General features: G+C 39.4%; 1 protein-coding gene across 1 annotated transcript in view; it reads right to left on the minus strand.

The window, feature by feature from the left end:
• Positions 1 to 2,791: 2,791 nt before the first annotated feature.
• Positions 2,792 to 13,697, minus strand: part of PIK3CB (phosphatidylinositol-4,5-bisphosphate 3-kinase catalytic subunit beta) — a 144,246-nt gene continuing 133,340 nt past the window's right edge. The window contains exons 20-24 of the mRNA XM_079794467.1: positions 11,206 to 11,373; positions 9,840 to 9,963; positions 6,240 to 6,385; positions 4,789 to 4,921; positions 2,792 to 4,182 (exon numbers count right to left, since the gene is read on the minus strand). Of these exons, the coding sequence (XP_079650593.1) occupies positions 4,045 to 4,182; positions 4,789 to 4,921; positions 6,240 to 6,385; positions 9,840 to 9,963; positions 11,206 to 11,373 (709 nt within the window). The 3' untranslated portion in view covers positions 2,792 to 4,044. The remainder of the gene's footprint in view (positions 4,183 to 4,788; positions 4,922 to 6,239; positions 6,386 to 9,839; positions 9,964 to 11,205; positions 11,374 to 13,697) is intronic.

Here is a 13,697-nt window from a genome sequence, read left to right on the forward strand (position 1 = left end):
GTCTATACTAATAAAAGGGTAATATGCTAATTAGACCAGACATCTTTCAGATGTCCTTCCGGACAAAGCCACAGTGGCTGCTGCTGCGAGGGCCGGGCCGAGGCTCAGGCAGCTGTGGCAGCCGGCAGTGGCAGCAGCAGTGGCGTGATGGGGACGTCGCCTTCCCCTGATCGGCCCAGTTGCCTCCTGCAGAGGGAGGCCAGAGGCAGCAGCAGCGAAGGGGTAATGGGGGCGTCACCTTCCCATGATTGGCCAGTTACCTCCCACAGAGGGAGGCCAGACTACGGCTTAGGCCCGCTCGCCTGGGGGAGCGGGTTTAAGCCGTCAGTAGGACATCCCCTGAGGGCTCTTGGTCTGTGAGAGGGGGCAGGCCGGGCTGAGGCACCCCCCCCCCCCCGCAGTGCACGAATTTTCGTGCACGGGGCCACTAGTATATATATAATTTCACATAACAAAAACCAAAAAGAAAGATTTAAAAAAATCCATCCTACACCAAAGTGACAGGAGGCAACCAAATAAATGGACAAAGGATTGAAGCAGGCATTTCACAAAAAAGAAAATCCAAATGACTGATGTTCAGATCCTACCTGGATCCCTGAGAAGAGGTGCTGTATTCTGAAGAAGAAGGGGAAAGAAATAATTGCTGAGTGTGTTACTGCCTATGAACCCTGCTTTCTCTCACCTCCATATGCTTTCTGCCTAGTCTGCTCTTCCTACTGAAGCATAGTAACCTCCATCTTGTATAAAAAAACTGCTGTTTGAAACTCTCTATTGTTATAGTCCCTAGTCCTATAAACTGTCATTATAAACTCTGTCACTTTAAGACAATCTGTTATTCTGTAAAATGACTTTGTTTTTAGTTCAAATAATAGGAAAAGATAAACTTAACTGTTTGACCTTGCAAGCTAGCCATCCAATGTTATAGACTAAAATAGACTAATACTGATAATAATTCCCATATTCTTATGCCAAGTACAAACTCATTATGTATTCAAGGTTACAACTGTCTGTAACAATTACTCACACAGAGAGAGCCCTTTGTAATATCTGCAAACAAAGAGGCTCGAAAAGTAAAAATACAGGAGACTTCCTCTATGCGGTGCTCAGAGATTTGGAAGAGACACCTCCCTCTGGGCCACGTGCAATAAATGACTCCTAATTAATTGGCTCATTAAGGCGTCTTGTATCTCATTTGCGGATTTATGATACGACACTACCACCCCTTCACCTAGCTCCTATCTGTCCTCGAAGACTCAGCTTTTCTAAGGAGCCCCAGCTCCACCCCCTCCTAAGAGCTGCCCATCTCCAATAGTCAGGGTCCCGTGGCATGAGTACCTCTCTGCTCTCTACCTGGTCCAAGGACTAATCAATCTTTCACGTTCCGTAGAAGGGTGACCCCTACATTCGACTGCCTGTGTGAGGTTTGGTGCTGAATGAGGAGACAGGATAGAACTCTCAGGGAAGTGGCCTTTAAGAGGGGGAAGCAGGGAAAGAAATGAGCTTGCCTGAGTGAGGAATAGTTATTTTCAGTTTCGTTTTACAGACTAGGAAGCTCAGACCCTGAGAAATAAATACCTTACTCAAGGGTCACAGAGGCAGAGCTGGATTGCAAACATGGGCCTCTGCAGCCCAGGGTCTCCTAATGACATGAGGACGATACTCAGGAATTACTTGTTCAACAAAGTCATCCTTTGTGTTCCCAGACAGATGCTGTCCTCAAGTATGGAAATGGACAGGGTCTCAAAAACCTCGTTTTGGGAAAGTACCAAAAGGAGAGGGAGCTAAGCGTGTTGGGGTAAGATTTGCTGTTGACCAGAGCACTTAATAGCCAAGGCACTGGGTAACCAGCCCCATGCAAAAAAGCTCATCCTGCAGCTCAGACCGCAACCCATCCCAGAGGCTGGCTATCCTCTGCCTTTTACTTTCTCCTCTCTGGCTCAGCCAGAGGCCCCGAGAATCAGACATGCAATTCAGCAAGTCTGTAGGAAGCACCTACTAGTTATTAGTATGCTTATCAGCTACTGAGGCTCCTGTCCCACAGTGTCCTGGCATCTTTAGGGGGCTTACAGTATGAAACAAGCCATTCTGGACTCAGGCCCAACACTGTCTGGAGAGGTCATTTCCCTTTTTTGCTCTTAAAGACATTCACATTCACTGACCGAGGAGACCCCTCTGGAAACAGTGGTGCCCATTTCTACCAGGCAATGTTCACCCTCCTCCAAACCCCAGGCTTGCAATCTGGTGCATGTAATGATGGACTGATACCAGACAAAAACCCCTGAACAAACCATCCTTCTACAGTCCTATTCCTGGAACTCTCACTGAGTCTAGACCAGCCCTAGTAATATTGAGAGATCAATCCCCATTCTCAGCTCAGTTATTTCCAAGAAACTGTGACCTGCTCTGAACATCTGCCTGTGGAAGAGAGCGCCAAAGTGGTACAGCCTGGCTTTGGCCTGGGTACCGAGTAACTGAAGAGGCATTTTAGACCCCGGGGTACCTCCCAAAGATATGGAAACTTGATGAGGGTACCCTCTTGCCTCAAGCTCCCTCCAAAGTCCAGAGGCCTCCCATAGTACTAATGGGATAGGGAAGCAAGGAGAGAAGTCAGGGAAGAGACCGTGTGCCTTACAATTCCTGAGGTTGGTTTGTCTTGACTTGACTGTTTCTTCAGAGTCCCAGTGCCAAGGTCCAAAGGCCTGAGCTGCCCATAAAGAAGAGGCCCATACATCCCAAGAGCCGCTGAAACCAGCTCACACATTTATTTGACTGAAAACATGAAGGAAGACAACAAAATTAAACAATCTTTAATGAAATTCCTATAGAAAACTCAGTCACAGGGCAAATACTCAGTTTTCTTTCCCATGTCATTGAGGATTGGAGATCCCAATAGTCTTTGGAGAATAAGCAGTAGTTTTGCTGGATGTTGCCAGTACTCAGAAAAAGCATCCATTTACACATTCAAACCAGTAGTTCCTATTGCACATATTAACAACATTATTTGCCGTCTAGCACCCTAAATATATGGTACCTCAACAAATAAATTAAAGAATTCCATGAAACCATTTCATTTTCAACTAATATCCTTAAAAAAAAAATCACATCATTATCAGTTTTAATAAATACAGTAAGAACAGCTGGCATTTTACTAAAATACTGAATTTTAGGTCTGAAGTTTATTTCATAAGAGTTTCCTTTTCATTTGTTTTCTGTCTTGGATACATTTGCTCAAGTATGCTCTACGAAGTGAACGCTTTCACAGATACAGTAAAATCTGTATTAATGTGTGCCTCAGTACAGAAGCAGCTGGAAGAACTGGATCACATAATTAACTAAAAAGTAACTTAGGGAGATGCTCTGCTTTCTGTAAAACAGAGGCTGAAGGAAAACAAAAAAACATATTTTTATACAGAACTCCCACTAGAAATTTTATAAATATATAGTCAGCAAATATATTATATTTGCCTCACCAGTAGATTTTCAGCAAGTCTGGCTGGGATGATGCTATCACGATAGATAAATATCAACAAAAGAATTAATGTTCCCACAGGTTTAAAAGATTTCTTTTGAAAAATAATCATAATTTCATATTATATTATAATTTGTAGTTTACACAATTTAAAAAGGAAGAAAGATACTGTTTTTTAAGCCTCATTTGGAAATTAAGAACAGCCACCAGTCCCCAGGTGTGGATAAGTTGGCTGAGTGATAACACTTGGTCACAATTCATAAAAGAAGTATTTACACCTTTCTGGAAAAGTACCAAATAATGAAAATAAAATTTAAAAAGACAAAAAACAATCTCTAGTAGCATTCCTTGGCGTGCAAAGTCAGCAGGAAATGATTATCCATAATGTTGACAGTTTTCGTGATGAATCTTGGAAGCATACAAAAAGCAGAGGGTAGTAATTGGGGATTGTTCTGTTGATGCATTGTTCTTAATTTAACTGAGATTCAGAATTTCATTCCCTTTATAAAATCTCTGGCAGGGTCATGTTCAATTTAGTGCAAGTGCAAAATGAAAATGAAACAAAAGGCTGGTCATTAAGATCTGTAGTCTTTCCGAACCGTGTGGGCCATCCAGTTCACCTTAGTAGTCCAGCTTTCCCTGAGTGCCTCATCAAATTTTTGCTTAAATTGCTTGAGTGCTTCTTCTTCACTCTTCCCTAAGGCAAGTGAGTCCTAAAAATTGAAGGGGAAAAAAAAATCAGATTTTATACATGCTCCAAAGTGATATGCAAATGTATGCAGGAAGCTTACTTGGCCATGCCACCCCAGCCAACATGAAGTTGTGCGCCTCATGTTTTTATTTTTATATTTATTGTTGACAGTATTACAGATGCCCCCACGCCCTCCCCCTTTCTCACCTCCACCCAGCCTTACCCCACCCCAGGCCTTCACCTCACTACTGGTCTGTGGGCTATGCATATATGCATATATGTTCTTTGGTTAATCTCTTCCCATCCCTCCCACCGTCCTCCCCTCTGAGATCTGTCAGTCTAGTCCATGCAGACTAGTCTAGTCTCTGGACCTACTGTTTTTATTTAAATGCCGTTTGCAGCAGGGAGCATGAACACCAAGGTAGGGTGATAATATGACCTCTGCAAAAGGGTTTTTGAAGATGAAAAGAATTTATGATTACTGCAAGACAGCTACTCAAGTGTTTGTCACTACCACTCCTTATAAGAACTATCTCACTGAACATGACTTTGTTCCATTCCCTTTGAACATCTGAATGAAATAGGCAGGCATACTTGAACTCCTATATACATAGAAAGGGGTTTATACCTTAAGATACTGTATATCCTTGACTGATGTGAGCTCAGGAAGCCCTGCAGTCAACATCAGTGCAAAGAGAGTGATGAAGAGGTTCCCGTGCCGTCGTAAAATCAGATAGGCATCCTCACAACACTGGCGGAACCTTTAGTTGATGCAGCAAATCACAAGAGCATGATGTTAGAGGAGGAGATAGCAAATTAGTACAAGAAAACAAGAGAGACATAGCTAGGCTTTCCATAAGAGCTGAACATTTTCTACTGAATTAATAGTTCTGCTTCTTTGAAAACTGCCAGGACTAAAATTTACATAAAATAAATCAAACTCTCTAAAATAACACTCACTTATCTCTTTCCTTTTTTAAAAAATTGATTTCCAAGAGGAAGGGGGAGGGATAAAGAGATAGAAACATCAATGTTGAGAAAGAATCTGATTGGCTGCCTCCTGCACACACCACACTGGGGATGGAGCCCACAACCTGAGCATGAGCCCTGACCGGGAATTCGAACTGGCAACCTCTTAGTTGCTGAGCCACGCTGGCCAGGCCACACATATCTTTTTCAAAACCAAAACCAAATAGAAATTCTATGATAAAAGGCAATAAAAAAGTTAATTTAGGCTTTTAAATTCTATGAGGCAAAAAAAAAAAAAAAAAAGGTTATAAAAACAAAGTGATAATTATAATCCATGAGGATTCCTGAACATACTTCTAGGTTTGTGGCCTGATTCCAGAGATTTTCTTTAATGTCCCCGAAATCAGTGTCAATGCTTTTGCATTGGGCCTCCCTGTCATCTTTCCATCTTTCTCGCTCCTCTTCAAGATGGTCATTCAAGAGGACCATCCAAACTTAACTTTGCCAAAGAAAAAAATGGACCCAGAGGTATATTCTGCAGAAACCCAGGCAGAACTAGAAATAATAATGATAATAGCAATTATTTAGTAAGCCTATAATATGAGTTGGTCACATCATATAACATACCTCTAATAATCAAAACAGCCCTGAAATTTAATTATTTTTGTATCCGTTTTAAGATAAAACAAAGACAGGAAGACAAGTTATGTGCTTGGAAACATACAAGGAGGAATAGATCAGAGATTACAAAGTCTACCCCTGAACCCTGGCTCCCGTACTGTACTCCACACCGAATAACAGCCAAGTGCCTGTTCCCAGCATCTCACTCTCAAATGTCTTAACAGTTTCAGAGAATTTTCTAAGAGAGGAAAAGGTGATATACTATTAGAATAAAACACAGTAACTAATTTCAGTTTTGTAGCATCGTTTCTCTTCTCTGAGTGTATCTGAATTACAACCTGGATCTAAAAGGCAAATTCCCCCCAAAACCTCCTATTAATAGACTATTTCTCAGACCTAAATATTGCTCAGCAAAGAAATGCAAGTCCAGCTGGTCAGAGGAGAAAACGTTAGGTGTGTTTATACCTTTAACATGAGGACAATACTCACCTGCCAAACTTTTCTGTGTTTCCTGTTTTTCCTTGTTGAATCACATGAATGAAATCATAGGTAAGAATAAAAGGCACTCGCTCCCTTTTAATGCCAAATTTAGACTTAAAATTTCCAAGAATATGTCCAAAGTCAATGTGGAAGAGCTGGAAAACAAATGGGATTTCATTTCCCTTGTTTTTCTTGTGGATTCTAAATAGAAAGGCAAGATCTCAGCAGTCCTAGATTCACATACACTACATCCACCCTCAGCTTGAGCTCTTCTCTCTTTCCACAGCCTTCTTGGGAACAGAGCATGTCTAACATTCATAGGTCTTTTATACTCAGTAATAACCGATCATAAAATGCATATACCCAGTGAGGAAGGCAAATCTTTAAAAGGCAAAAATATATCTGAAATAATAAACATGTCTGATTTTTAAAAAACAAATAGTTATACATACAGAACTATTTCTATAGTTCTACATGTAGAAACATAACAAAGAGAGTATATTCTTGTCCTAGTAGCTCCCTCACCATCTTGAGTGCTACTAGTGGTAACATCTCCCATTTTCACACATATTTCCTGATATCTGCCTCCATTTTCCTAAATAGTATGTTTATACTTATTTTTTACTTCCTAATTTTGGATTACTATTCTTATTATGGAAGGTAAAGATTTAGTGCTCTTATACTGATGTAATGCTACACAATTTGGAACATTATATCATAATTTCTGATCAAATTAATATTCAATGTTTATACTGTTCAACTACGTAAATGCATTTCAAAGCTAAGCCATGTGGGTATTGGAATACTAGGACTACATTTCTATTTTTGCTCACCTTTTTCCTTGATACAACTTTTTTTTTTTAACTTAGAGTTCTATGACCCTAGCATTAATTCTTCCCAAAATCTTCTTAAAAATCTAAAAATCATTTTCAAAACATATTCCCTCATTGTCAGGTAATCTAATAGTTCCTTTTTGGGCTGTTTGTTCTCTAGGGCTGCTGCACAACCATCATCCTGGGCTCTCCTTTCAACTCTTGTCCCACATCACATTCTTGTTTGGTTTAGACCAGAATTTTTCAATATTGGCACTACTGACATTCTGGGCCCAATAATCCTGTTATGAGGTTCTGTCCTGTACACTACAAGATGTTTAGAAGCATTCATGGCCTTTACCCACTAGATGCCAATAGAATATCATCTCCCCAGTTATGACAACCAGAAATGTCTTCTGATATTGACAAATGTCTCCTGAGGGCAAAAGCACCCCAATTGAGAACTACTGGTTTGTACCCTTGTTTTGGTGGATGTCCTTATTCAGATAGTCTGCTTAGGAAAGATGCAGAGGAGATACAGCTTTTAAGATCTTGTATGGTTGAAAATGTCTTTATTCCACCTTTATACTTGACGCATAGTCTGATTAGAATGCTAGGTTAGAGCTCGTTTTTCCTAAAAATTATGAAGGCTAACTTCCACTCTCTTATAGTGTCCAATATTGCTACTGAGAAGCCAAGTCTTTCTGACTCCAAGTATGTGGCCTGCTGCATCTCTGGGAAGGTTTTAATACCGTCTCTTTATGCCTGGTGCACTGAAATGTCATAGTGAAGGGCTTAGTGAGGGCCTTTTCATTCAATATAAGGAAACTTTTGTGCTCTGTTGACTGGATATTCATAAACATAAGCTTTAGGATATGTTTTATATTATTTGCTTGGTAAGTTCCTTCCCTTCTTCTTCTTTCTGAAATTCCTGTTAGAATGATGGTGGACCTCCCTGGATTGATTCACCATCATTACTGGATCTTCTTTCTTCTATTTATCAGATGTTTTAGTTCCTTTGGTATATTAAGGAGCAACAGAGAGCATAGTGGCTAAAAAACAGACTCTGAGCCAAATAATCAGGATTTAAATGGTATGTCTGTTGCCTCAATTTTCTCACTGGTAAGTGGTGATTTCCCTACCACTAATTCTATAGGGTTTTCCTGAGGATTGAAGAAATTAACTAAAGAACTTAGCACTGTGCCTTCCACAGGTTAAGAGTTCAATAAATATTATCTAATCTTTAGTTTACACTAATTTTAACTTTTTATTTGTCCCTCTTTTTAATTTCTAAGAATTCTATTTTCTGTTTAACAAAAACCCCCACAGAATCCTATTATTACTTCGTAGGTGCAATGTTCCTTTTGTTTTGATATTTTAATCATCATTTTTTTTTTTTTTTTTTTTTTTTTACTGTAGTTATTCTGTTTTCCCAGGTTTTTTTCACCCCTTCTGTTTGTTTTGGTCTATATTTTTTATGTTGAGGCTTCCCTCAAATTTCTGCTAATGCTTGGCCAACCATTCATATTGAACAATGAGTTGCTAAAAAGTTGAATGAAAATTCTATCTACACTGTAGGACTGATTGGTGGGCTTACTTGCAAAGTGACTGGGGGGAGACCTCAATTGTCAGGATCTGAAGGACTTTTCACTGGAACCAATCAGAGTCTCTTGAGAAGAATCTCTAGAGTCTTGCTGAGAGTGGGGATATACACACCTAATTGCTCCACATAAAAACTGCCAATCATTCGTGTTTCATCCTCTTCCCTCATCCACACCTTCTGTAGTGCCTTGTGCATTTGATCCCCAAGCTTTTCTCAGACTTGACAGACTCCTCTAAACGTACACAGGTTTCAATTTTCCTCAACTATGCTAAGTCATTGCCACTTTTTCCTCATGCTTTCTATCATTCCCAAATCTGCCTATGTCTTTCACTAATGGGGGCCTCTTTTCATATTACTTTTTATTTCTCTTATTCCTTAGTATCATATTAAAAGTGTCAGAAAGAATAAAGAAAAACTCATGTGTTCAATCTGATTAACTGGAAGTCCTAAGGAATCCTTTTAAGTGTGAACACAAGGTTCAACTGTCAAAGCCCAAGCTGCACTACCTAAATCTCTCAGGAGGTCTAAAACTCTGGGTCCCACCTAGAGCCAGAGTTCACACAGGAACCTAAACATTTTCATTTTGGAATGTGCTTCTCCCGGCAGGAAATTCTAAGGGTGGCTAAACTGAAAAAGTTATCCTAAATATCTCATCTATGTTGCTTAATTAAAGGAATTAACAAAAAAAATAAGTCACATCGAAAAAAAAAAACACCTTCATTTGAAAACTAACAGCTTCTTCATAAATAACCTAGTCTAGTTCCCTGGTTACCCCAGAGTGACATTACTCCTACTCTACTTCTCCCTACTCCTATGTATGATTAGATTGATATTCTAAATGAGAAAATGGGTCAAGCAAATTTCATCTCCACTTTTTTCTTTTTAAGCACTGGTTATCTTATTTAAAGTTAATACATTTTGTACGTCATCTCTTCCTTCTACTCTATTTAAAAGAATAGGGCACTTTTAAATAACCATAATAATTTTAAAAATTTAAATTCTCATCACCTAACTCTAAGCAAACAAACCAATGGATAGATGAAGCAGATGGTATGTGAAACAAAGGATAGGAAATCAAAGATAAGCACATGACTCCGAGAATCACTACAGAATCTGCCCGAGTTTCACAAGAGACTGTGCTGTACATAAGTAAGCATCCCTGAGGCCCTTGGCAGACTCTGGGGAACAGCTCACCTGGCCATTTTTTTTTACCATGATGTTGTCACTATGTCTGTCACCAATTCCAAGGACATAAGAAGCTACACAGTAGCCAGCACAGGACAGGGTAAACTCCTCAATGGCTCGGTCCAAGTCATCCCTGAACAAAAGAAAAAATACAAGCAACAAACGTTTTTGGTCTCCAAATGAGTGAGATAAGACCCAATCCCACACTTGTTTCCTCTTTAATTATGAGAACTGCAACACAGAGCTGCCAAAACCATATGATCAGAACTTGCTGGCTCAGCCAAGAGGGTGAGAACGGTCATCACAGGAGCAGGACCGAGAGGAGTAAACATGAACAGGCTGGCCTAAAGCCATAAGACTAGACTTTAGCCATTCAAATGACCATGTCCTAGGGCAGTGATGGCGAACCTATGACACGCGTGTCAGCACTGACACGCGTAGCCATTTCTGATGACACGCGGCCGCATGCCGAGGATGAAACATTTGCTGCTCCTGAGGATGAAACATTTGCGACTAGAGTCCTGGAGTTAGTTTTTTCCTCAAAGTGACACACTACCCGAGTTATGCTCAGTTTTTTGGCGAAGTCTGACACACCAAGCTCAAAAGGTTGCCCATCACTGTCCTAGGGTCATGTTTCAATGAAGATGGGGGCAGGTTCATATGCATAAAAATGAGAGGAGACCATTAGCTTTTCTGGATAATGCTGGGGCTTTGGAACATTTTGGTCTGTTTTGATCTAACACTAGAATTCCATATTTAAGAGTTAAGTATTGCAGTTCCAATCATTCATGTCACTGACCTAAATTAGAATACAGACCCATTAGAGACAAGATCAATATTTGTAAACTGATACATACAAGAGCTTGGATTTTGTCAATAATCAAATTTAAGCCTGATTTTTGAGGTCTTCAGCTAAAAATACTTGCAAAGTGTTTTCCTCTCACTGTGTAATTTCTTAATTTCCTATATATTAGGGCTTTCCAATACAATAACCATAAAAAACACAGATCCAAGCACTTTATTTTTTAGTGTGGAGAGATCAGTCTACAAACTCATTTACTTCTATTACAAAAATCCATTGAGAACTCACTTAAGCTCACACATTCACATAATTATAAAAGTTGATAAATATAAACAAAAACTTGTAAGTTCTTTTAAAAATACTTAAATGTAGGAATTTAAGATTTAGATAAAGTAGAATTCAACACTAATCATCTGTAAGACTTTAGGAAGTCCTATTTTGTCATTTTGATCTAACCTGAAATGAAGCAATAAATACATTAATATTTCCTCTAGGACACTGATGATTCTAAATGGGATAACAGTTATTTGGCTGTTTGTTCAGAAAAATAATAACCAAACAAAATAAACTAACCCAGAATTGTATTCTTTAAGCCAGTTCAGAAGGGCATCTTTATTGAAGGCTGCTGCAGCAGCCACATTGCTACTGTTCAGCTGAATGTCAGCAATTGTTTCAGAGGTGCTCACAACTTCAATGAGGCCTGAGCGATCTCCTGTCGCTAAACAGCCATAAGGCAACATCCTGAAAGGGAAAAAAATGGGAATAAAGAGCCACATGTGTAAATTATCTATTAAATGAAATATTAACCGAGTAAGTTTTTTCTTTTATTTTTAAAAACATTTTACTACTAATTGATATCCTTGCCATTACTGTATTGTTATCATGTGGAAAGATATGAGTTCTACCTTCTGTTAGGAAGTAAATCTCTTGGCCAACAGATGGAGTAATTTACTAGAATTCCAATATGCCAGCTAAATGTAAAATCTGTTATCTAGTTATTCTGGTGAAATATTCTATTAATTCACATAGGTGGACAGAAGTACATCAGATAAAAGTCTTTCATTTTTCACTCTAAATTTTGAGGAAGGAAACAACCCTTAATGGAGCACCTAAAAGGTAATACATAGCAAGATAAGTACTTCATATTAGCTTCATATAAGTACTTCACATTAGTTAATGGCAATTTCATGTGTCCAGATTCAAGCCCACAACCTTAAGGTCACCTTTTACGCTTTCTCTCATGCCCAACATTTACCTATCGTGAATATGTATATTGCCTCCATCGTTCCTTCTGCTACCACCCTAGTTCAAGTCACCATCAACCCTTAATTATTCAACAGTTTCCTAACTAGTCTTCCTGCTTCCACATCATAGTTTTGGATGCAACAGCAACATAATCCACTTAAGATATACTTATATTATGTCACTCTCCTGATGGAAATGTCTGCAATGGCTTCCCACCTTACAATGAAAGCCAATATAGTTGTCATAACTCACAATGCCTTCAATCTACTCCCCCTTTACCTTTCCTAGTATCCTCCCCTGGCTCACTTTGTTCAAACTACACTGGCTTCCTTTTTGTTCCTCAAATACATCAGGCACTAATCCTCCCTCATTCCTTTAGAAGTGTAATTTTTTCTGCCAGGATCATTCTTTCCCAAGATATTTACATGACTTACTCCCTTGCCTTTTGGGAACCTTTGCTGAAATGTTACCATCTCAGTGAAAAATTCCTGGATCATCCTATTTAAAATAGCAACAATATCTGTGGTGCAATACTTGCTCTCTCTTCCCTGTTTTATTTTCCTCTATAGACCTCAATACTATCCAGTATCTTATACATTTTATTTATAAGCTTATTGTCTATATCTACCCTCAGGGTGTAAGTTCCACTGGCAGGGATGCTTTGTTCACTGCAAAATCCTCAGTGCCTGAGAATGTGCCTGGCACGAAGCAGGCACTCAACAAATATTTCTAATGAATAAACATTTAATAACAAAATCCCTATAATGTAAGTTACCAATATTACACCCGAGAAATAAAGTAATGTGCAAAAAATCATACATTTAACTAAGTAAAAGATCCAATGCTTAAAACTATGTCTATGAGGCTCCAAACTATCTTTTTAACCTTATATAGTTTCTAATGTCACTGAATATATATAAGAAGCCTGTAAGGCTCCTTCTTGTGCAAAATAATTTTCACCAAATTGATAAGAAGCATTTTGCTTTGATTTGCATTTTTATGACCCCTAGTGAAAACAAAACTTCTCAGCTCTCTTTTAGCCATTTTAAGATAAATTTCTTTTGTAAATTAGCTATTCACATCTTTGCCTATTTATTAGGATTTTACATATTTTCCTTAGTGATTTATATTAGTTCTTTATATTATAACTAGAGGCCCGGTGCATGAAATTCATGCACGGGGGTGTGGTTGGGGGGGAGGTGGTCCCCTCAGCCCAGCCTGCACCCTCTCCAATCTGGGACCCCTCGGGACAGGGCCTAAACCGGCAGTTGGACATCCCTCTCACAATCCGGGACCGCTGGCTTCTAACTGCTCACCTGCCTGCCTGCCTGGTCGCCCCATGAAGCCTGCTTTTCAGTCATTTGGTCACCCCTCATTGCCCGCCCCCCTGCCGGCCTGGTCGCCCCACACAGCCTGCTGTTCAGTCATTTGGTCGTCCCTCACTAACCCCCCTGCCAGCCTTTTGCCCCACCCAGCCTGCTGTTCGGCCCGTTATTGTGAGGGCATTCTGACCAATTTGCATATTACCCTTTTATGAGTATAGATATCCTTTTCTAATTCTGGTTGTGAACATTTTTTCCAGTTTTCTAAAAACTTTATTATCATTACAGCAATTCCAAAATGAAATGAGATACCTTGAAAAGTTCACATAAAAGTCTGGTAACTACAGAAAATGAAATGGATGGAATTCATTGATTCAGTAAGTATTTGGGTGCAGCTATGTGCCAAGCATTGTGTTAGCTGATGGTGATGCAGAAATGAGCAAAAATACTAGCCTTTCATTGAGACAAATCACAAATGCACAATATACTACATATGAT

Source organism: Cnephaeus nilssonii (assembly GCF_951640355.1).
Source record: "Cnephaeus nilssonii genome assembly, chromosome: 17".
Lineage (NCBI taxonomy): Eukaryota > Metazoa > Chordata > Mammalia > Chiroptera > Vespertilionidae > Cnephaeus > Cnephaeus nilssonii.